This window comes from Helicoverpa armigera, chromosome 6, assembly GCF_030705265.1.
Source record: "Helicoverpa armigera isolate CAAS_96S chromosome 6, ASM3070526v1, whole genome shotgun sequence".
Taxonomy (NCBI): Eukaryota; Metazoa; Arthropoda; class Insecta; order Lepidoptera; family Noctuidae; genus Helicoverpa; species Helicoverpa armigera.
The window spans coordinates 8,085,447-8,106,904 of record NC_087125.1 but is presented as its reverse complement, the minus strand read 5'-3'; the positions used below and the strand labels follow the sequence as shown (position 1 = coordinate 8,106,904).

At 39.4% G+C, this 21,458-nt stretch overlaps 4 protein-coding genes across 4 annotated transcripts; 1 reads left to right on the top strand and 3 right to left on the bottom strand.

Moving 5' to 3' along the window:
* Window positions 1-768: 768 nt before the first annotated feature.
* On the bottom strand, window positions 769-9,986 carry LOC110375481 (uncharacterized). Its single transcript, XM_021333604.3, has 3 exons — window positions 9,679-9,986; window positions 1,170-1,521; window positions 769-1,011 (listed from the first exon to the last, which is right to left on the bottom strand). Exons 1-3 carry the CDS (start codon window positions 9,750-9,752, stop codon window positions 808-810), a joined length of 630 nt encoding a protein of 209 aa, XP_021189279.1. The 5' UTR covers window positions 9,753-9,986; the 3' UTR covers window positions 769-807.
* A 925-nt stretch (window positions 9,987-10,911) lies between these two features.
* Window positions 10,912-13,319, bottom strand: LOC110375444 (uncharacterized). The gene is made up of 4 exons (XM_021333547.3): window positions 13,121-13,319; window positions 12,589-13,032; window positions 11,696-11,861; window positions 10,912-11,176 (listed from the first exon to the last, which is right to left on the bottom strand). The coding sequence occupies exons 1-4, from the start codon at window positions 13,191-13,193 to the stop codon at window positions 10,948-10,950; spliced, it is 912 nt and encodes a 303-aa protein (XP_021189222.2). The 5' UTR covers window positions 13,194-13,319; the 3' UTR covers window positions 10,912-10,947.
* A 610-nt stretch (window positions 13,320-13,929) lies between these two features.
* Window positions 13,930-16,992, bottom strand: LOC110375442 (2',5'-phosphodiesterase 12). Its single transcript, XM_021333546.3, has 8 exons — window positions 16,200-16,992; window positions 15,712-15,835; window positions 15,328-15,467; window positions 15,078-15,240; window positions 14,692-14,980; window positions 14,486-14,606; window positions 14,187-14,338; window positions 13,930-14,098 (listed from the first exon to the last, which is right to left on the bottom strand). Exons 1-8 carry the CDS (start codon window positions 16,855-16,857, stop codon window positions 13,991-13,993), a joined length of 1,755 nt encoding a protein of 584 aa, XP_021189221.3. The 5' UTR covers window positions 16,858-16,992; the 3' UTR covers window positions 13,930-13,990.
* An 858-nt stretch (window positions 16,993-17,850) lies between these two features.
* On the top strand, window positions 17,851-19,142 carry LOC110375486 (protein transport protein Sec61 subunit beta). The gene is made up of 3 exons (XM_021333613.3): window positions 17,851-18,014; window positions 18,125-18,327; window positions 18,916-19,142. Exons 1-3 carry the CDS (start codon window positions 18,012-18,014, stop codon window positions 19,001-19,003), a joined length of 294 nt encoding a protein of 97 aa, XP_021189288.1. The 5' UTR covers window positions 17,851-18,011; the 3' UTR covers window positions 19,004-19,142.
* Window positions 19,143-21,458: the final 2,316 nt, after the last annotated feature.

The window sequence follows — 21,458 nt, the reverse complement described above, 5'->3', positions numbered from 1 at the left end:
TTGTGTAAAATGTTCGCAGTATCTGTGATTTTGTCATCGGTCGGGTTATACCGCCATCTTGAAAAAGTGTCATTCTTTGTTTACCTTTTAGCTCTTGCTTCCGTGGATAGAGTATAGCTTCCGCCATTAGTTTCGCCCGCTTCCTAAGATAACTACTACCCGCATACAATGTTTCGATCAAAATCCGTTCAGTCTCTTGCACATGCAACAGTACGTGTAACAAAAGTGCAAAGTGAAGCAAAGACATCACACTATCTCAATTAGATCGTTTTCCGTACCGCGACCCATTAGAACTACTGCCCGCAAATATCCTGTTATTCGGGAAGAGTAGCTGTCCAACAGTGAAAAAAAATTCAAATCTGTTCAGTAGTTTCGCAGCCTTTAGGGGGTGGTACCATAACTATTATAGTAATCTGTGGTGGTACCTACAAACAAAAAATCGTTTCCTCATTATTAGTGTATATTTACTAGAAAAGAACCTGCTCCGGCTTCGTACGGGATGCCTTTTTCATTCATTAGGTACATATTCCGGATGGTGAAAAAAGCAAAGCAATCTGTCCAGATTAGGACCTGCTAGCTTTGGTTTGATGAAGAAAGTGAGCTATGCCTGTCAAATTGATTTTCAATAGGTACTCCTAATGGCGCATTACGAAACAGTAACAGTGATTATAAACAATCACCCATATACTTATGAACTAAATAGGTACCTACGATATAAGTAGGTATACAAACATGCACTTGGACATGTCTGTATATTGAAATATAATAGAAGTGATAAAAACTTTTTTATTATTACACATTAACAGTTTAAACTGCTCGTATCCAATCAATTTCTAGCGTTGCTGGACCTTTTTGCTTTACTGGTTGATACACCCCGCCATACATTTGTATTCCAATACTCGTAATCTGAGACAAGTCTAATACCTCATTGTTGGTTACTCTTTTACCTCTGTAGTAAGCCTTAAAATCGGAAAAATTGAGATTTCGAATTGCGAATTCGTCCTTTGGCGCCTGAAAAACGGTAATTAAATTAATATCTTCCACCACTAACTTTTCAGCATGAAAGTATTCTTCAAATCTATTCACTAGTTTTGGAGCTTTTAGTGTTGAAGCAAAAAAGTTTCCTCTTTATACTAAGCCTAATTAGTTAGCATTATAACAAAAATTACCTGGAAATATTGTTCAAATGAGTAGTTAGGTTCATCATTTAATCCCTTGTGCCGTAAAGTAACTTTGAAACCATTGAATTGTCCTTGCCCTCTACACTTAATCTGAAGTTTAGTGTGGTCAGTGAGATTCCATGTCTGAATAGCTCTTATGCCAGCAAATCCCGCACCGTTCAGTTGGGGATTTAGCAGAGCAAAGAATATAGCTCTCCTGAAGCCAATATTTTTGTGAATCACAAATATGGCCTTGGACATGCCTACATCGCGCACCGTATCAGACTGTTCTTGCCAAACGTCTACGTCATCATTCTTTGTGAAATCAAACAGATACACAGCGTCATCTTGTTGGCTAGTGCTGTAAATTAAAAAGAAAATTAATTAATTAAGTAGCTTTTATGCTTATGTACCTACCTACCTATGGATGTGACTGTTTACTGCATTTAAAGATAACTTTTATGTTTTTATTAAAATCCTAGGTAGGTAGGTATCTATGTTGGTACCTACCTACAGATTTAGGTAGGTAGGTAGATAAAGTCATAACTTTTCAATTCATACAACAAAGTACCTATAAGTTTGAATAAGAAGTTCTAATTGAAAAAAAAATGCTATGCTAATTACAAAACTGGATAAATTGAACTAGGTAATACATATTAATAATTACTATCTAATTGTCTTTCATTGTTGTATTAGGTAGGTACTTAACTTTCATCATTGGAGATATCGTTTAGATCTATCTCACTTACTCCGCACGTGTTACTTTCGATAGCAGCCATTTTGACACTCAGAGGTTAACTTATCAACTGTGTGTTTATGTACTAATTCATATGATAGCAAATCAGGTCACAAAATGAGTTGGTAGTTAGGTATCAGGCTCTCGTATCGTGTAGCCAAAGGGTGCTTAACTAAAAATATCAAAAAAATATGGTGAGTTTAATTTCGTCTAAAACACACAATTAGGTGAGTAGGTACCTACTAAGGTACTGTACTATACCAACAATAACCCACTTAAAAATAAATATTTAGGTACCTTTAACTCTACATTTTTTTTTTGGTATGGCATCTCGCAGTTCAGCCTAGGAGGCCGTGTACTGCTTAACCGGACTTTTCCCTGTGGATGCCTAGAATTTAAGGCCTCCAGCCAGGGGCGTAAAACAACTTATAAACTAAGCGACTGCGCTAAGGGTACCCCCTGTGGGGTCAGACCTCGGCTTAGGGCGTCGCTGGGGAGGCAGCAAAGGGACAGGCTGGATCATATGATCATTATTATTAAATGGGGAATTTAAAGCTACTGGCTCAGCTCGCGGGCTGGCTCGATGAGCAAGGGTCGGGAGGACAGAGAACGGGATGTCGCGGCGGACCTCGGCGGCGAGGTTTGTACGAACGCGGTTTGTGCTTGTGTAGGGTGCTAGTGAGTTTACTACTCTCTTGGAGGACAGTTATCTCATCGTCAGGTTCTAGAAGGGCATGCCTAGGGCGGCGAATCCTACTGATGCGGGAGGGAGTGTAATTACTGGCTGACACGATGAGTGAGTTATCGTGTTTCTCAGCGCGTTCGAAGTACCGTATGGCGGCACGCTTCATATACTGGTGGATGGTAGGGATTTTTAAGTCGACATGAAGAATCTCATTTCGAACATAATAGGGAGCTCCTGTGATTTTCCGTAAAGCACGGTTTTGAAGGGCCTGCATTCTGTGAAGGAGGCGATGGCTTGCCTGTGCGAACACAGGGCAAGCATACATCATAACGGGGCGTATGCACGATCCGTAGAGGCGTAACTTGGATTTAAGAGATAATTTGCTCTTTGAATTGAGCAAGAAGTGCAATCTGCCGTACACAAAGGCTGCTCTAGAGCGCACCTTACGTATGTGCTCGGCGAATGAGAGGCGCTGGTCTAAGATTACACCTAGATATTTGGCATGCTCCTTCCAAGGAATCGGCCTACCAAACATGGTGACTGACGGGGGCGCGGGAGGAAGCCTACGGCGGGGGCTCGAAAAGAGTATGGCCTGGCTTTTGTCGGGGTGGAGTTCGATTCTCCATAGCCTAGTCCAGACACCTAGGGTGTTGCAATAGGCTTGGAGATGTCTCACTATGGCGGCTGGGCTGCGGCCTGAGCAGTAGATTGCCGTGTCGTCGGCGAATAGGGCTAATTGAACATGCTTGTTCTTAGGAATATCGCTAGTGTATAGCGTGAAGAGGATGGGGGAGAGTACCGAGCCTTGTGGGACGCCAGCTTTATAGGGTGGGCCGAAGAGAGTGCCGTCTATGCGATAGCGAAAGGTGCGATTCGACAAAAGTCTCGTAAGATGACGACGAGACGGTCTGAGACACCGAGTTGGTAAAGCTTGTAAATCAAGCCTTTGTGCCAGACTTTGTCGAATGCCTTTGCTATGTCGAAGAGAATCGTGCCGGTGAGTTGGCCACGTTGGAATCCGTGGCTCACACCTTCCACGATGCGGTGGACTTGTTGGACACAAGAGTGATGGGTTCGAAAACCAAACTGTTCTAATGGAATAAGACTCTTTGCTTCGACGTAATCTTTGAGACGCTTATAGATAAGTATCTCGTAGATCTTGCCGAACACATTGAGTAAACTGATAGGGCGATAGCTGGACGGGTCTGATTTTGGTTTACCGGGTTTGGGAATACCGATTACGGTTGCCTCTTTCCATGCCTGTGGGAACAGGTTATGGGTCATGGCGCAATTGAAGATCGCGGTCATGAGCATTACGAGGGAAGCGGGTAGGATTTTGAACACTTTATTGGTTATTCTATCTGGGCCCGGAGCTTTACGGGGTTTGAGACGTTTGATGATCTCTGCCACTTCGTCTGGAGTGACGAGAGGCAAGGGATCGTCGGGGTCTTCTTGCGGTGGTAGGAGGATCTGCGCTCGACCTCAGCTTCGACCTTTAGTAGGTGAGCCGGGTCGACCGGTTGGGTACTAGGCGAGCATTGAGCCTCGAGGCTGTCGGCCAGACATTCCGCTTTTCATCGTCCTCGAAGGCGATGGAATTGTCGGGGCGTTTGATCGGCGGGGTGGAAGCTACTTCATCGGATTTGAGTTTCCTTTGAAGCTGCCAGAAGGCTTGATGAGTCGGCTCGAGTTCGCTCAGCGTCTTGTCCCAGCGCGTTTCACGCATCTCAGCAAGGCGTTCCTTTACAGCACGCTGTAAGTTACGCATGTGAGACTTGTTAGCGTCGCAGGGAAAGTACTGTAGGCACGGACAGCCGCGTTCTTCTCGGTCACCAGAGCACGCACGTCATCCGGGAGCTTGAAGCGATGAAAGCTCGTCGCTTCAACTCTACGTGAACACTTGTCCACGGTGGATTGTACGTGCTCGGTGAACGAGCCGATCGCGCCCGTCATGTCAGCGACTGAGTTGATTTCATCGGGAATTGATTCTAACTGGGCGGAGGAGGATTTCAAGCTTTCGCTTAGCATTCTCCAGTCCGTGACAATCTGGGTGGGAGGAGGGCGATCCGGGTCGAGTGGGCCTGAGCGCGAGGCTAGTTCCACAAGAACCGGTCTGTGGTCGGAGGTGAGCTCGTGTAGTACCTCGATCGAATGTAAACGTAAGTTTACGTTCTTGAGGAGCGCTACATCGAGAACGTCGGGAAGGTGGTCGACTATATTAGGAAAGTGAGTGGGATGCATCGGAGCGATGACATCGAAGTTGAGGGATTCACACTGATTGAATAGCAACCTGCCTCTTGGAGAAGTAGTGTTGCTATTCCAGGCGGGATGTTTGGCGTTTAGATCGCCTGCTATTATTACAGAGTCGCTCAGGCCTAGTAAGACTCTGAGATCGTTCGTGAAAAGGATCGGGTCGTAGGACTGAAAGGATGAGGACGTGGGAGGGCAGTAGGCCGATACGAGAGTGATCGACTGGTGCTGGGACATGGCTAGTCGACAGATCGAGGCTTCAATGCAGCTTAAGTCGGGGGGAGTGATCTCTACACAATGTAGCGATCTTTTATAATAGATAAGCGTGCCGCCTTTGTGGCGTGTGATCCTGTCATTTCTAATTAACTTATAGTTGGCTATATTAGGGCCGCGTACACGCGGCTTTAGGAAGGTCTCTTGTACGAGAAGAATGTCTATCTTATGGGATTGTAGGAAGGCGGAAATCTCGTCGCGTTGGCCGAGAATACCGTTGGCATTATAATAGCCAAGCCTAAGGGAATGGGGTTTAATTTTGGATGTATTATCCATTTCTATTTCCTAAAGTGAGGCAGGTTTTGAACTGCCTGGGCGACATCTGAATACTCCTGCATAACGGAGTAGAGTTTGATAAGGTCGCCATTGCTGGCGACTATCTCCCTCGAAAGTTGTTGAGCTCTGTCGCTCGTAAATACACTGAACGTGCTCAGTATAACGTTCATAGAACTGAGCGCTGATACTGGGCTAGAAGAAGGCGTGATCGCTTGCGCTTGCGCGGGCTTGGCGGCTATAGGAGCCGCGGAGGGCGCGGAGGGCGCGGAGGGCGCGGAGGGAACGACGGGAGGGACGCGAGGTAAGCTCGCGGGCGCCGCGGTGGAATTATTCACCGGGGCGGGAGTTGGCTGGGGCTGAGTTGGCCTCGGGGTTGGAAAGGCTCTCTGATGGTTGAGAGGGCTCCATGGGGAGGGCCGTTGTGGGCTGAGACGCTCGGGAAGTTGAGCGGTAGGTAGCCTCGCTGATGGGCTTTCCCTTAGCTGGCGGGCGTTTGCACGCTTGCCCAGCTTGGGAGACGTTTTTGGGGCCTTTGGGCAGCCGCGGTAGTTGGCGGGATGACCTGAGGCGCCGCAGAGTACACAGCTCGGAGGCTCGGTGCACAGAGTGCGGTCCTTGGGTCGCGGGCAGTCGGAGGTGCCGTGTTGGCCTAGGCATTTCACGCACCTAGGCTGGGCGAAACAGTTGCGCTGTGAGTGACCCCACAGTTGGCAACGGTGGCATTGGGATACAATGCCAGATCTATTTGGCTTCTCGATTGAGATGCCGGTTAAATTACACACCGATTTGATGTTAAAAATCGGGTGGATTTTAGAGGGACACGGCTCGCATACTACGAGCACCATGTCGAAGGCGTGGCCGCTGCGGGCGCGGTGCATCCTATGAACTTGCGTCGCAGGGATGTTTTGTGACTTAAGGTCACTTAAAATGTCATCCGAAGGGATTTCCTTCGGAATACGGGTAATGACGACCCGGAGAGGTTTTTCCTCGGGGAGGGAGTAAGTGTGGAACGAAATGTTCCTCGCTCTTAGCGCTTTAGTTATCTCCCTATAGTCGTCTGACGTAGGGAGGACGATTTTTATACCGTTGCCGGTATTGGAGGCCGATCTGTAGTTGATCTTACGATCAACACACAACTTGGACACTTCGGTCCATTTTGCCTTGTCCTGTAAGTATACAGGCGGCGGAGGTTTGTATTTTGGTGCGCTTTTGGGCTTAGCGGCACCTTGGGAGGAAGCGACCTGCGAGGTCGAGGGTGACGGGGCGGGGGATGCTGTAGACACAGCGGGCGGGCTAGGGAGAGGAGATGCGGCAAGGGCGATGGTCTTGCGCGCCTTGTCGTTGTTTTTGTTCTTTTTCCTCTTACCTCCTTGTACGACGGTGAAGTCTTCGTCGGAGGAAGAGGAGTCAGAGGGCTCGGAGGGTTGAGCATCCTCAGGGACGGGTGAGGCAGAGCGGGAGGACGAGGTGTCCATGCATTCGGCGTCGACGTTTGACGCAGGTGCACTCGCCTGAGTTATTTCCATTGTCTGTGAGACAATGGGATTAGGTACAATGGTCGAGTGCAGCTGGGCATCGACCATTGTATTGGGGATTACCGTTTCCGCTAATGCGGCGGTTTTCCCCGAAGAGACGATTATAGGCTCAACAATGGGGCGCGACACAGCTGCGCCGGCCTCCTTTGTTGAGCCGTTATCGGTGATAACACTTAACTCTACATAGATAAGTACCTATTATATATAAAAAAAAAACTGCGCTTTATAGAGCCCTATAAGCATAGACTACAGATGGTCTATACTATACAGACCTTCAAAAATATTTTTCATCCCACCATCTCGGAAAGTGTAGTTTTACCCTTTGATATCTGAGTGCAAAAGTCGTTTTTATCCTCTAGAGCGGCAAAGTGATTTGAATTTAGAACATCGTGTGCAATACTCCATTTGTGACAATCTTGATAAGACTTTTCAAACAAATACATATTAAACAAATAAAATACTGCTTAAAATAATTATTCAATTAATTAAGTATTTTTTATTAGTGCTTTTACACAGATTTTTAACGACGTTTCATTTTTTAAGTGAGTTTTCAAATATATGAACTTTAATAGGTAGGTACATCATTTTAATTTGATACTCGTATGTGCGCGCCATTTTGTTTTTTTGCATTTAGTAATTTCCTCGATGAGGTGGGATGAAAAGTTACGTGTTGCACTCGAGTGCAAAGATTTTTCACCTTGTGCTCTTTTGATTCCCTCGCTATCGCTCAGGATTCTAATTATTGAAACACTCGCTACGCTCGTGTTTCAATTTTTAGAATCCTTCGCTTGCTCGGTCATCAAAATTGAGCCCGCGGTTAAAAAGCAACTTTGCACTCTTGTATAACAAATAACTATTATTTATGTGCCTCTGAAGTAGACAGGAGGAGCATGCGCTGTTAGTAACACTGAACGACGCATGTTGGAAGTCGTTTGTTCAGCCCGTTCAATGACCTACCTACTTACCTATAAAGTGGCGTTGACATTCAACATTGTTCGTTTTGTTAAATGAAACGCTAAAATGTTAAATTTTCATGATGCCATCTGCCAATAAGCCAAAAAATTCTGGCGATTGAGTTAAACCGAAAGTTTGGTTTCGCTCTACTAAAATAGATACTAGATTAGATGGACTGCGGTCTATTATGCATTAGGCTTTTTTTTCCGACGTCAAAAATCATCAAATGACCCCTCCCGCTGTGGGTTAGCAGCGGTGAGGGAGTGTCAGACTCTTACTGACTAAAAACCGTCGTGTTCCGTCATAGGCCTTTTATGTACCTACCAGGGCCGCGGTATCTCTTTCGAACAACCCGCAGCCCCGGCAGGCCTTGGCCCTGCTGGGCCCCGCTGAAGGCATAAGGCCTTAGGTAATTACACCGACAAAGTCACAGTTCTTCAAAGCCAATAAAATTTTAGGACAATCACTTCTAAAACAGGACTTCCGTGCGAACGATCAACCCCCGTTTAACCCCATAAAAACTGTGTACTTAAGGAAAAACATAGGTAACGGAGTTCATAGAGCTTAGGTACATAAGGAAATACATAGGGGAGTTCATATAGCGTACCTAGATAAGGAAATAATAGAGGGAGTACCTACATAGAGTGTACATAGGGAGTTCGTAAAGTGTACATAAAGAAATACATAGGGGAGTTCTAAGAGTGTACATAAGGGAGGTCATAGAGCGTAAATAATTAAATAATAGAGATAGTACATCAAGTGTACATAAGAAAATACATAGGGGAGTTCACACTCGCAATTTTAGAATCCTTCGCTTGCTCGGTCATCAAAATTGAGCTCGCGATTAAAAAGCAACTTTGCATTCTTGTGTAACAAATAACTATTAGTTTTGTTGTAAATTATATACCTACTTGTGACGTATATAAGTATTTATTTAGATAAGGATTAATATCATGTTTGTAAAAAACACCTCGCAAATAATGCATTTTTTGAGAACAAAGATAAGCATAAAAAAGGTTATAGTGAGCTAACCCTAAGAGATAGACATATGCTGTCAAGGACATTTTTTTTGAACTTATAAGGGGAAACAATTTAATACATCATTTTGCGAAACTACACGCAGCAGAAATTCTCAATAGAACAAAAAATCCCCCAATTTTGAAACATTACTTATTCATTACTGCACTGCTCCTATTAGTCTTAGCGTGATGATACATATAGCCTATATAGTGCCTTCCTCGATAAATGAGCTATCTAACACTGAAAGAATTTTCAAATCGGACCAGTAGTTCCTGAGATTAGCGTGTTCAAACAAACAAACTTCAGCTTCATAATATTTAAATAATAGGTACCATAGATGGGGCCTACCCAGTTAAAACTGGAGGGTACCTTCTATGTGATGTTTTATGTACCTATCGCAATTATCTAAGGCGCCCAAATTTGCGGACCTTGGCGGACGCCATTGTCCAGCAGTGGACATATTTCGGATGAGACGACGTTAAATTAAAGATTTGACAAGACAATCGATTAAAAACGTCGGCAAATGGGATTTATTACGCGTACGAATCGTTCTCCGCGATTACAAACTACTAGCCCTGGATACAAGAGACACAAGTTTCATGAACATAGGTACTAAGAATCTAACAAGCTATCCAGGTGGCAGTATGAGGTATCGGTCCCCATGTATCCCCAGGTACCAAGATAGCTTTAAAAATTCAGCTAAAGAAGTTTAGTAGGTAGCTAGATAGTGACTGACAGACGTTCTTACAAAATAAAGTACCTAACTTATCCTTGTGATACTATACTAACCTGTTATCACAGACACCACACATGAGGGTATAGCACAGAAATATGTACACACATGCCAATTTATCACTAAGCATTTTTTAAAAATATTTATAATAACTCAAATAAGCACAACTTATTTAGGCACTATTACTTCGACTACACTGTATCAAACACTAACTAATAAGTACTCATAGATATGAATTATCTGGAATACATTTATTTGAATAAACAAAATGAATTTATGTAGTAATAATGAACATTTGACACTGTTATCGTCTCATAATGTTATTGACGTCTTTACTCTTGAGATGGGCTGTACCAATAAGTGACCGTTAGCTACATTCATAACCAATGACCTAGCTACTTGCCTACATACTTAAACCTGTGTCTAGTTTCTCGTGCTCTGTGGTTAATTGCATAAAAATGCGGTTACCTGCCGTACACCTGCTTATAAGTAAAATAACAACGGGTAGGTAAACAGTACCTAGTAGTTAAGTAAGTAGGTATGTTAAGGTATGTAGGAAGGTACTTAAATACAAATCTCTAACTGAATGGTACTCGTAGCATACCTACTATTAATGTTACCATAAGTAAGACGCAATCAAGATAACCAAGCATAATACATAATTAACTTATGACGACATCGTAACGCTATCATGCCTCTAAATTCTAAAGTAACTGTTTTGTGAATATAGAGGTCAAAGTCAAACGAGGTTTTTTATATAATACAAGAATACTGTCCAGCAAACAGAGTATGTAAATATAATATTTATTTATTACAAAAGTAATAGAGCACTCGTCACTCACTCTAATCAAGCACTTAGCAAGCAAGAACGTCATTTTTCTAAAGTTTCTGTTGATCTATAAGGTTCAGTTTAGGTACTTACTTAAAAGCAATATCGATTCATTTAGCCAAAGCTATACCTATTATGATACAGAAAACAACAGGTCGGTGAGACAATAATGGATCGTTAACACTAGCGAAGGGGTCGACGACTTACACGTAGTGCCAGCTCAACGTATAAAGTTAATTGCGTCTTTACCTGTCCTGATTCAAGATTTTTACAATATCAAAAAAAAACACCAATTGAGGTCCAAGCCTGAACTTAGAAGTTTTTGAATTGAGAAATGGTGGAACACCTCTACCGACCCTAGCGATATCAAGAGCCACAGTGCCGTGACCACATTGCGTACTTACATAAGTATTTATAAGGTTTTATGTTTTACAGGAATGGTGGAAAAAGAAAATTGCTGTTATATTTATAAGAATACTTTATTTCATGTTTACATTTATTTCCCTCCACCAGTAGTAGTAACACTACGCTTTAAAAACCCAATATTCCTTAAATATCGCACAATGAAAGGTGTAGCCGTCAGTGTTATTGCTATCCTGAAAGGAGCAAAGAATTTGTGGACCGTATATGCTACGACAAAGGTGCCAGCATTCGATCCTGCAGCCTTCAAAATTGTGCCTTCACTTATGTTTAAATACTTTAGCACCGCCACCAAATCTAGGCCACTGAAAAGAAAATACACATGACTATAATATCCTCATATAACTATTAACTTTAGAGGGCTTTCAAACAAGCGGATTTCATGAGCGGGTTTTCTGCGAGGCAACAACAACTACCAATCCAGTCTGGACAGCTGACAACTACCAATCCAGTCTGGACAGCTGACAACTACCAATTCTAGCGATAACACCTGTACGTGAGTATATGCACGAGAAAATCTGCTAGACTTCGAGCACTCTTAGTAGATTTTACATTGTTATAATATCTGTTTCTTTTATACTAGCCGTTTTCCCGCGGTTTCACCCGCATCCCGTGGTAACTACTGCCCGTACAGGGATAAAATGTGTTACTATGGAAGAGTGTAGATTTCTAAAAGTGAAAGAATTTTTTAAATCGGTTCAGTAGTTCTGCAACCAGGGTGCAAAGAAACAAACAAAAAATGTTTCCTCTTTATTATATTAGTATAGATGACTTATCAAGATTAATGAATGTATGATATGAGGTTGTTATAGCACGCAACATACCTAGATATTAGAAGATAGCAGGTTCCCAATGACATCAGGGAAATGCAAACATGAAATACAATCACTGTTGAACCATATTCTTTGATAGCCTTTTTCAACTTTTCTTTTGAACTCAGTGGAGGCTGTGCACTTTTTGTATCTGTACTCATAAATCTTGTGCCAACAGCTATGCTTTGAAAAAAAGTTTTAAGAAATAATTAGCATTCTGGATATAAACAATTGTAAAAATACCGCCGTTTTTCATACAGTGTTTAATTAAGCCAATTTAAGATTACACACCGCTAAAACAAGAAATGTCATGATTTTAATAAAAACAAAATGATAAGATCATGACGTGGAATATTTTAAGTTGTGGGAAATAAAAGATTTTTTTTCAAGCAAAGTGAAATTGTTGCTCTTTTAAACCTCGATACAGGTTTTTAATCTTCAAAATCCTTTTTGGTAAACAAAATAACAATGCACAGTGTTGGCATGGTAAAGTACAAATATCATCTTGCTTGATCCTCAAAAATAATATGTTATTTTTATTAAATAAAAGCAATGTGGAATGTAATGTTAGCCAGTTATTATTTTAATGCTGTACATGGAATTAGCCAGCTTTCAATCTTATTACAATCTTTAGAAATTATAATTTAAGAAAAAAACTACATCAATCCCATAGACACCATACCCAACTTATTTTGTTCCTTACCTTTAAATGTGCTGGCTATGCCCATGCTTCATGCTTTTCTGTGACATGCATTATTGACAAACCATTAACCAGACATACCACATTTTGTTATCAATAAAAGATAACATGCATCCATAAGGCTAAGAAGAATATTGCCCTGTATGTTAATGTTGTACAGTCAGTAGTGTTAGTGAACAAACTAGGTATCACTATGTGTACATACCGTCTTTCATTGCTCTTGCTCGATACTCATTCCTGAGTGTCAAGTAATGAGCGCTGTGAAGATGATCAGACAAATATTTATGCCCTTGCCCCCATTGTGATCCAGGCATATTGAGATGAGTGTGGTTTCCACTGAATGGACTTGGCACATTACTTTGCATGGAAGAAGACAAACTGACTGCCCCACGGCAATCATATTTGTTCACGTGAGGGTCGGATTGGACAGTTATATCAATTTTTCCCAAGTCAATCTGTTTTTTGTAGCAAGAACTGATAACTGGACCAGAAATGTCTCGTTCGCGTAGCGGTGAAAATCTACCCATTTCTGAAGCATTTATGTCGACTACATTTGTCGGCAATTTCAATGCAGCGGCCGGAGGAAATTTCAGACTATTTGTGACATGTATACGGTTTACGTCCTGACCAATATTATTGTTAAATCCACCTGCAACGTCGAACAAAAGCAAGTTATGGATTTTGTCTCTTTGTGTACAATATAAACAATTTTCAAGGTCATGTTCAAATCTACTTACCAAACACTGGATTTGCCAAATAATGTTGTTTACCACTAAAATAGGTGTTCGATCTGGTATATATTTTATACATTTTAGAATGTCGATTAATTATTTCCAATGAAAAATATATGGAAATTTCCCGTTATTACACGTAACTATAGCTGCTCATATTTTGACAAGTGAATGACGTAAATAAATATTTTTTTAATGACGGAATTTGACAATGACACTGACAGAATAGACAAAAAGTTTGTCTTTCCGTCACACATCGCCCGCCCCTTATGAGAAAAAATTTAAACATACATTAAGTCATCGGCCCCCTACAATAATATTGTGAAATGGATTTGCTTTTTTTTTCTCTTAAATTATATTCCTGGCTGCGAGCTACATAGCGCTGATATTGATACGTTACTGCAAAGAATAGAGCTTCATATCTTATCAACGTCGTATAATTTTGAGGTAGTGTAATGAAACGTACTTCTCCTCATCAACAATTTCATAATATTATAAGTACCGGTTAAATTATTACCGAATATCCCTAAACATTTTGAAATCAATTTGTGCGGAACTTTATTGAACCATGCCACATATTATAAAAGTTCAACGCAATTTTTTTTAGCTCTGGCATTTTGGCGAAGGCCCAGTAACGCAGTGGGTAAAATGCTATCTATCGAGTTCATGGAATATATTTTTTTATTTTCTAATCAAAACTTTAATAACAGGGTTCCGTTTTACCCTTTGGCTACGGAACCCTAAAAAAACGTACGGCGTTCAGGGAAATTCAAAGGAAGCTTCAGCTAAGGCTAAATAAGAAATAAATTATTACATAAATAACATTTGCATATTTTATTCTATAGAATGTAACATAAATATAATATATTAACTGTTCTACTTAAACCGTAAATCAGTTACCAAAGCTATATGGTCAGAAGGAAATACAACACTCGGCAAAGCTGTGTGTAATTTTAATTCATCTACAGATGGAAGAGGAACAACCTGCAAAAAATTATATGTTGTTGAAAACCACATTTATTAAAAATATATTTTAGTATCTGGCATTGAGGAATACTTATTGAAAATTTACCTGTTCCACCTCTAAATTTAACTTTTCATAATATATGTAATCCAGGCAATCTGCAAACTCTGCAGTATAATTAGTATAGGGTGGGGTTCCACATGCACTTCCTAAAGAAATGGTTTGTTCCAAACTTAAACCATTTACAGCTTCATCTATGTCTAAAATGGAAAAGAGCTTTATTAGAGTTATTAGTCCCCAATTGTTGAAATTAACAACTGTTCTATGAAAAACTGATACCTCTTAAAAAATTTAATAACTTGTTATGGAATATAAACTATCATGTTATTTTTATTATGTGTACTTACTAGATTTCCAGTCTGGTAAAGTGCTTGGTGATGAACCGGTTGTGTACAACTGGTATATGCCACATGAAGGAACACTGTTGAAATCACCACAAAGTATAAGGCTTACTCTTTTATCAGGAAACTGAAATTGAAATTATAGACTATTATGGACTTAACTCTTAAACATTGCCCTTAATTGAACTAACATGAGCTTGCATATTTCCTACCTTTGAAATTATAGTTTTGTGAATATCCATTAACCAGTATATGACAATACCTCCTTGTAGCAATCTTATATGGTCAGCATCAGGGTGAAAATACAAATGAGTGTTGCCAACTATTAGAATCTCATTAGGGTTGTCAATGGACTCAAGGAATGTGGCACTTGATACTGTTGATCTATCTAACAATCGTTTAGTTAGTGGCTCATTATCTTTGATTTTTGCCCAAATTGATTGAAGGCACTTTTTAGTAGTCAATGCTTCAGATAATACTATAGCTTCATCTCCAAAGCATCTGAAAAAGAAAAAAACAATTTTGTTGTACATAGGTTATAGGTATGTCAGATTTTTATACCACTTATAAAGTCAAAAATAGACTTTACCACACATACTTAAATCTGTCTTTATTGTAAAAACATGCCAAGCCTTCAGCAACTTCTTTTCCTTTTTTATAAAATAAACCATTTAGACCAGCTGAGTTCATTATTGGTGTTAGACAGCTTTTGAATATTTTACGGTCCACTTCTTGAAGACATATTATGTCACTGTTATATCCTGAAAATTGAAGCACAATTTATTAATTTAACATCACTATAATTAGTCTTTTGTATTATTGATTCAAATAAAATTTAGGGTTCTTACCAAGCAACTCTTTTAAAATAAGTTGTTTCCTATAATCAATGTGTAATGCATATGGGGGGCAGTATGGATACAGAACTGTTCTTGTGTGGTCAGAGTCACAGTACAAATCAGCCAGAATATTGTAGGATACACATCTGAAGCTAAAAAGAGATAAAATGGGTTTATACATATCACATTGAAGATTGACAATTGAGTGAATGGAAAATTTTATATAATAGCTTAGCCAGGGTTTTAACCCATGTCTTATAGGAACTACTTTGCACATCTTGATAATATTATAGGGCCTTCAAATTGGACCAGTACTTCCTTGAATTAGCACATTCAAACAAACTTTTCAGCATTATAATATCAAGTACATTATTGAGTTCATAAATAAATTGTAACCTCTTTTCTTTCAGTTTCTGTGTTGTAAACATATGCCTAGTTTCAAATGGACAGTTCCCAGGTCCAGCTTCTATAAGATTCTTAGATATTGTTTCAACAGCAGGGCCAACTGTCTTATAATTTCCTGTAACAGAAAAGTATTTTTTAATTAATTGAATCATGAATTAAAAGAAGTACCTGCCTGCATGTGGTGCATTATTATTTAAACTAAAATTAATTTAAACGTTCAAATCCAGTTAAGGCTTACAGTAAATAGCTAGATATGTTTGGTATAATGAGTAAATACTTCCAAAATACATATACTGTTATTAACAGCGCCTAACCAGCCTTTGATTTCAGGTTTACTAAGTACACAGGTCTACCACAGAAGCAATCACATTCATACATACTGTGGGACCATTTCTATACCTGGATTTATCATCTAGTTCATAAGCAAAACGTACAGAGAATGAAATCCACTTAATATTATTGTAAACAAAGCAACTTACCTGGTATGCATTCTAATTTTAACTTCATACCAACTTCTTGTGCAAGAGGTGTGTAAGTAAAATTGTTTCCAGTTAGTTCCCACTGAATGTTTTGCTCATTCACTGGCTTCCCCTTATCATCTAATGGTAATCCTTTGTACCAATTGAATGTACACTTCTCTGGTTTAGCATATTGTGTCTCAAACTGCAGTGGATACACAGGGAAACCAGCTAAAATACTTTGAGGCAAATTCATACTTATCACCCATGGAGAATTAAAAACAACTTCATAAAGATTATCAGACATTTTTAATTTAACTGGGCCATTCATAGCAAAAAGGTCATTGCAAGTGATATTGGCATCAATAGGAGCATTCTTAGAATCACAAAATTCTAGGAGAACATTTGTATTGCTTTCACTATTTTTCTTTTTTTTAGTCCCCTTGTCTATCGCTTTCACAATGTTGGTTTTCATGCGACCGAGTAAGACTTCTAGAGTTTCTGTTGGTTTTCGGCTAAAATTGAATTGCCTAGGAGAACCTTTAACATCAAATAAAAAAGAAATGTCTACTTTATCTTCATGTTGTATGTATCTGAAATAGCATTTATTGATGTTCATGATGTTTGATGGTGAAATAACTGTGGCGTAAAATCTTATGTTCAGAAATCGAAATAGCATAATATATTAAATAAACTGTAAGTATAAACGTAAATAGGTAGAATTAACGTAAATATTCAGAAAAACATAACCTATAGCCCGCTTGCCTGATGATGTTTGTCTGACACATTGACATTTGACAAAAGTCAGCTGAGATATGTCACTAGAATAAAGGATTCAGACTGGAGTGGACCGTGAAAAGTCACAGCTATTACCTGTAGCCTTATTCGCTAACTCCACTGACAGCTCGCAGATATCATCAATTGGTAAAGTGTACATTAGTAAATTGTCAAACAGCTATTTTCTTATTCGCTAACGCCAGTTACCAAATGAGATGACGTCATCAGGCTGATATCCACCATGACTCATTTTGACAGCTGTTTCTGTATCGATAAACGTTATATTGCGATTCCGTAAGCCCAGTGGACATAATGGTTAATGGATAAAAAAATAGAGCTGTCAAATTGTCATCGTAGTTTTGGCGTCAGCAACCGTGTAACGATATCCACCGATATCCACTTCATGCTATACAGAATACCAATGTTTTGAACTTATCGATTGACATCAAAGTACCGATGACAACTGAGGCCAGTTGACATCTGAGAATTCGAAAGTTAGCGAATAAGATTGTTGTCAGGTAAAAAGCAACGACTTTAAAGTAGGATAATTCTCCTTTATTCATGACAACACTTCCAAATACCCGAAGTTCATTTGTGGGGTAAAAAGTGACTGACACTTTATTCCTCAGAGCTTGGCATCCAGTAAGAAAAGTCGCTACAAAATTCTTGGTAAGACTGTGCTCCGAAAAAAAAAAACCGTGTCGTCTAAAAACACAGTAAACCTTTGAATCATTGTAAAAGTAGATGTTTCTTGAATTCATTTATTTTTATTTTGCCACCAAATTTAAGATTCATAGAAAGATTATAAACTAGAATTACCTTTACAGTTAGCGTCTGGTTATGTAATTATTTTATTGGTTTAGTTAGAGCTGGAAATCATTATTACTGGCAACATTGTTTGTCAACGTGTCAATGCGATTTGTACGCGTTGCATGTTAGTTGCCAACACGGTTCACCGTCGCTCTACTTTATAATTTTTGTGAGTTAAATTAAAACCTGACAGACTGTTGCTGTGCATAGTGAGTGTTTCATAATTGAAACAGATAATTTTTAACAATGGTACGTATCTTATTAGAAAAGTATTGTTAATTTAATGGTATTTTCTAACAAGAATATTGGTTTATGGATTATATTCATGATTTTAATCATCTTTTATATTATGTTTTCAGCCTCCTTCTCCTAGCTCCACGAACGTTGGATCTGGTGGTCGCTCACCTAGCAAGGCGACTACAGCCCCACGGTCATCCAGCGGTAGCACAGTTCGCCAACGTAAATCTACAACGACTACTACTGCCGCTAGAAATCGCAGCACAGGGGCCGGATCTGGTGGCATGTGGCGATTCTACACCGATGACTCTCCAGGCGTTAAAGTGTAAGTTGACAAACCTAACATGTTTGTTTTGTGACGATAGGACACATCTTTATCTAATAAACTTAAAAATAATGTATTTACAGTTACTTTGGTCAGTGGGTTGTCTTATTTATACGCTATGGTTTAAAGAGCTTTCTCTCTCTGATCCATCTATTAGGATCATATTTCAGTAAATTGTTACCATTTTTGTTTATGCCAAATGACAAATTTATGGCACCTTTATTCATAAGTATACAGATATACTTTCAAACAATGATTGATGTGAAACAGATGAAAAGTGATAAGATTTGTTTATCCAATTAATTGCATAGCTACTTTTGTTGATGTACTTTTATTAGCTTTTTACATCAAATTATTTACTATCTTAAAGAATCTCTCTTTAATAACCTGTCTGCTGGTACTTTTACACACAATAGAATATCAGTATTATGCATTGTGCAGGCCCACATTTTGTTCATAAACAGACAGACAGTTAGACCCATATTGCACACATTCATATGCAGGCAAATGTCCCTAATAAAATATTTAGTTCTAAAACAAACTTCAGATATTGGTATTAAACGTTAATTTTATATTTTTTATTTGCAGGGGTCCAGTTCCAGTTTTAGTTATGTCTCTCCTCTTCATTGCGTCTGTATTTATGCTTCACATTTGGGGTAAATACACAAGGGCGTAATTTCCACATATTTAGTAACTGGTTGTTCGAAGAAAGAGTGAAAGTGATTGATATGGAGTTGGGTGTTAAGATATGATTTTTAAATAAATTATGTAATTTAATCTTATTCTGCAATAAATATAAGTTCTATACATAATAATATTTATTTTATTTATCCTGATTCCCAAAAGGCTTAAAAAGCTCACAATACATACTATATTACAGTCATATCTTGCTTCTGCTAGTGCTTTCTCCCATATCCTGTGATAAATACTTTGTAGACACAAATAGAATGTTTAAAGGTCATGGAACATAGGCACAGCCGTTCTTAGGTAGGTAAAAGCTCACTACCATGAGCTTTTTATATTCATGATATAAAATCAGATATGATTTAAGATTCAAATGACAATTCAATCACTGGGTTGGAGCTTTCTTATACTGAAAGATTTTTTAGTTAAGCACATTCAAGCAAATAAACAAACTTCAGTATGATTAAATTACTATATGTTTAAATAAAAAAGAACTAAACATGATATTTATAATCTCGAAATAAAATTTGGTGGGAAGAATTAGGTCTTCTGTAGCTAAGTGACCATTGGCCGGCGCTCATTGTGGTTTTTTAATATCATTGATCGACTTTTTATTAGGATACTTAAAGTTTTACGTAAGTAGCCAGGCTCGATGGGTGGCCAGTCGTGCCGATGAACCGACTTCACGAAGCTGGTTTTGTTTTTTCAAACATTGAACCCAACTCGGAAATCCAACCAAATACCTACCCAATGCACAACAGTAGCGGTATGAGACCACAACTAAACCAACGAGGAATTGTCTAGCTAGGCAGTGGTTCTTAACCTTTTTGGCATGAGGGACCACTTTAACTAAAGTTTGTCTTGCCAGGGACCACCTCATCGGTTTACCTAAATTAGCACTCATTTTTTTGGGTCAGTCAGTACTACTCAAAGCTAAACGCATGTCGGCAATTGTGTAGGTAAGCAAATGCAAATAAAGAAAAACTTGCCTATTTAGTTTCCAAATGCGCGAGCGAAACGAGCGCGAAATTTTTATCGGACTTAAAACCAAATATTACGTAAAATTTAGCCCAAACGTACTTAACTTTTTTTTTGTTGACCAATGCAAAAAGGGCATATAGTTTCTGCATACGCAAGCGAAGCGAGCGCGAAATTTTATCGGACTTAATTAAAAAATTACGTAAAATTCAGCTCAAACGTACATATGTTTTGTTTGTTGACAAATGCAAAAATAAGGGCCATAGTAGTTTCTGAATGCGCGAACGAAGCGAGCGCGAAATTTTTATAGGACTCAAACCAAATATTACGTAAAATTTACTTAACTTTTTGTTTGTTTATAAATGCCAAAAGAAGGGCATATAGTTTCTGAAAACGCGAGCGAAGCGTGCGAAAATTTTTTATCGGACTTCAACCAAATATAACGTAAAATTAAGCCCAAACGTACTTAACTTTTTGTTAGTTGACAAATGCAAAAATAAGGGCATACAGTTTCTGAATACGCGAGCGAAGCGAGCGCGAAATTTTAATTATTTTTTAAGACTCAAAACCAAAATTACGTAAAATGTAGCCCAAACATACATTTTCATGAATGGGGGGACTAAACCCCCGCTCGCATATAAGTCGATAGAAATAAAGTTAGATAACGTATAGCTACGTCGCGAAGCTAAGCTTCGCGGACCACTTGGCATGCCTCCAGGGACCACCAGTGGTCCGCGGACCACCGGTTAAGAACCACTGAGCTAGAGTCTAGGAATCTACGGCATAGGTACCTAGGTACCATGCTTTAAAAGGGATGTCTTGTCTTTTCATAATATAGTCGAATATGTTATTACGCTACATTTTTATGTAGATGTTAAACGGAGACATCGATAGATCCGGGTAGGTATTTGTTAGAACCTAGTTAACTTTGAAAATACTAGGGCTTATCTATACTAATATTATAAAGAGGAAAACTTTGTTTGTTTGTAATGAATAGGCTCAAAAACTACTGGATAGTTTTTAAAAATTCTTTCAGGATTCGAAAGCTACATTATCCACGAGTAACAATTAACATAGGCTATATTTTATCCCGGTACGGGCAGTAGTTACCACGGGACGCGGGTGAAACCGCGGGAAAACGGCTAGTCTATAATAATGAGGAAACACTAATGTTCGTACCTATCCTAGAGGCCACGAAACTTCTGAACCGATTTGCTACAATATTCTTGAGGGTAGAGTAACGGAAGCCGACTCCAACATAGTTGGGGAGTCTCGGAAGATTGCAGAGTAACTTAGCCTATATCTTATCCGGATGTGTCCATGATCCAGAAGTTCCCCCGGGAAGAAGATGAACCGAACTGGAAATCAAACCCAGGAACTGTGTACAGCAATAGCGCCGTTACGACTACTAGACCAACGAGAAAGGTTTTAGGTAAATCTGAGGGTACATCTATGACAGTACCTATCAT

Excerpts from the sequence above, each read along its gene's own strand:
- LOC110375481 (XM_021333604.3), bottom strand. The coding sequence starts at position 9,752 with ATGCTTAGTGATAAATTGGCATGTGTGTACATATTTCTGTGCTATACC. Across the intron at positions 1,522-9,678 it reads TGTGGTGTCTGTGATAACAG|CACTAGCCAACAAGATGACG; the intron begins GTTAGTATAGTA and ends TTTAATTTACAG. Across the intron at positions 1,012-1,169 it reads CATTTGAACAATATTTCCAG|GCGCCAAAGGACGAATTCGC; the intron begins GTAATTTTTGTT and ends ACCGTTTTTCAG.
- LOC110375444 (XM_021333547.3), bottom strand. The coding sequence starts at position 13,193 with ATGTATAAAATATATACCAGATCGAACACCTATTTTAGTGGTAAACAA. Across the intron at positions 11,862-12,588 it reads AGCAAGAGCAATGAAAGACG|CTGTTGGCACAAGATTTATG; the intron begins GTATGTACACAT and ends TTCAAAGCATAG. Across the intron at positions 11,177-11,695 it reads TGCTATCTTCTAATATCTAG|TGGCCTAGATTTGGTGGCGG; the intron begins GTATGTTGCGTG and ends TTTTCTTTTCAG.
- LOC110375442 (XM_021333546.3), bottom strand. The coding sequence starts at position 16,857 with ATGCTATTTCGATTTCTGAACATAAGATTTTACGCCACAGTTATTTCA. Across the intron at positions 15,241-15,327 it reads TATTTTAAAAGAGTTGCTTG|GATATAACAGTGACATAATA; the intron begins GTAAGAACCCTA and ends TTCAATTTTCAG. Across the intron at positions 14,339-14,485 it reads TTTACCAGACTGGAAATCTA|ACATAGATGAAGCTGTAAAT; the intron begins GTAAGTACACAT and ends TTTCCATTTTAG.
- LOC110375486 (XM_021333613.3), top strand. Across the intron at positions 18,328-18,915 it reads GACTCTCCAGGCGTTAAAGT|GGGTCCAGTTCCAGTTTTAG; the intron begins GTAAGTTGACAA and ends TTTTATTTGCAG.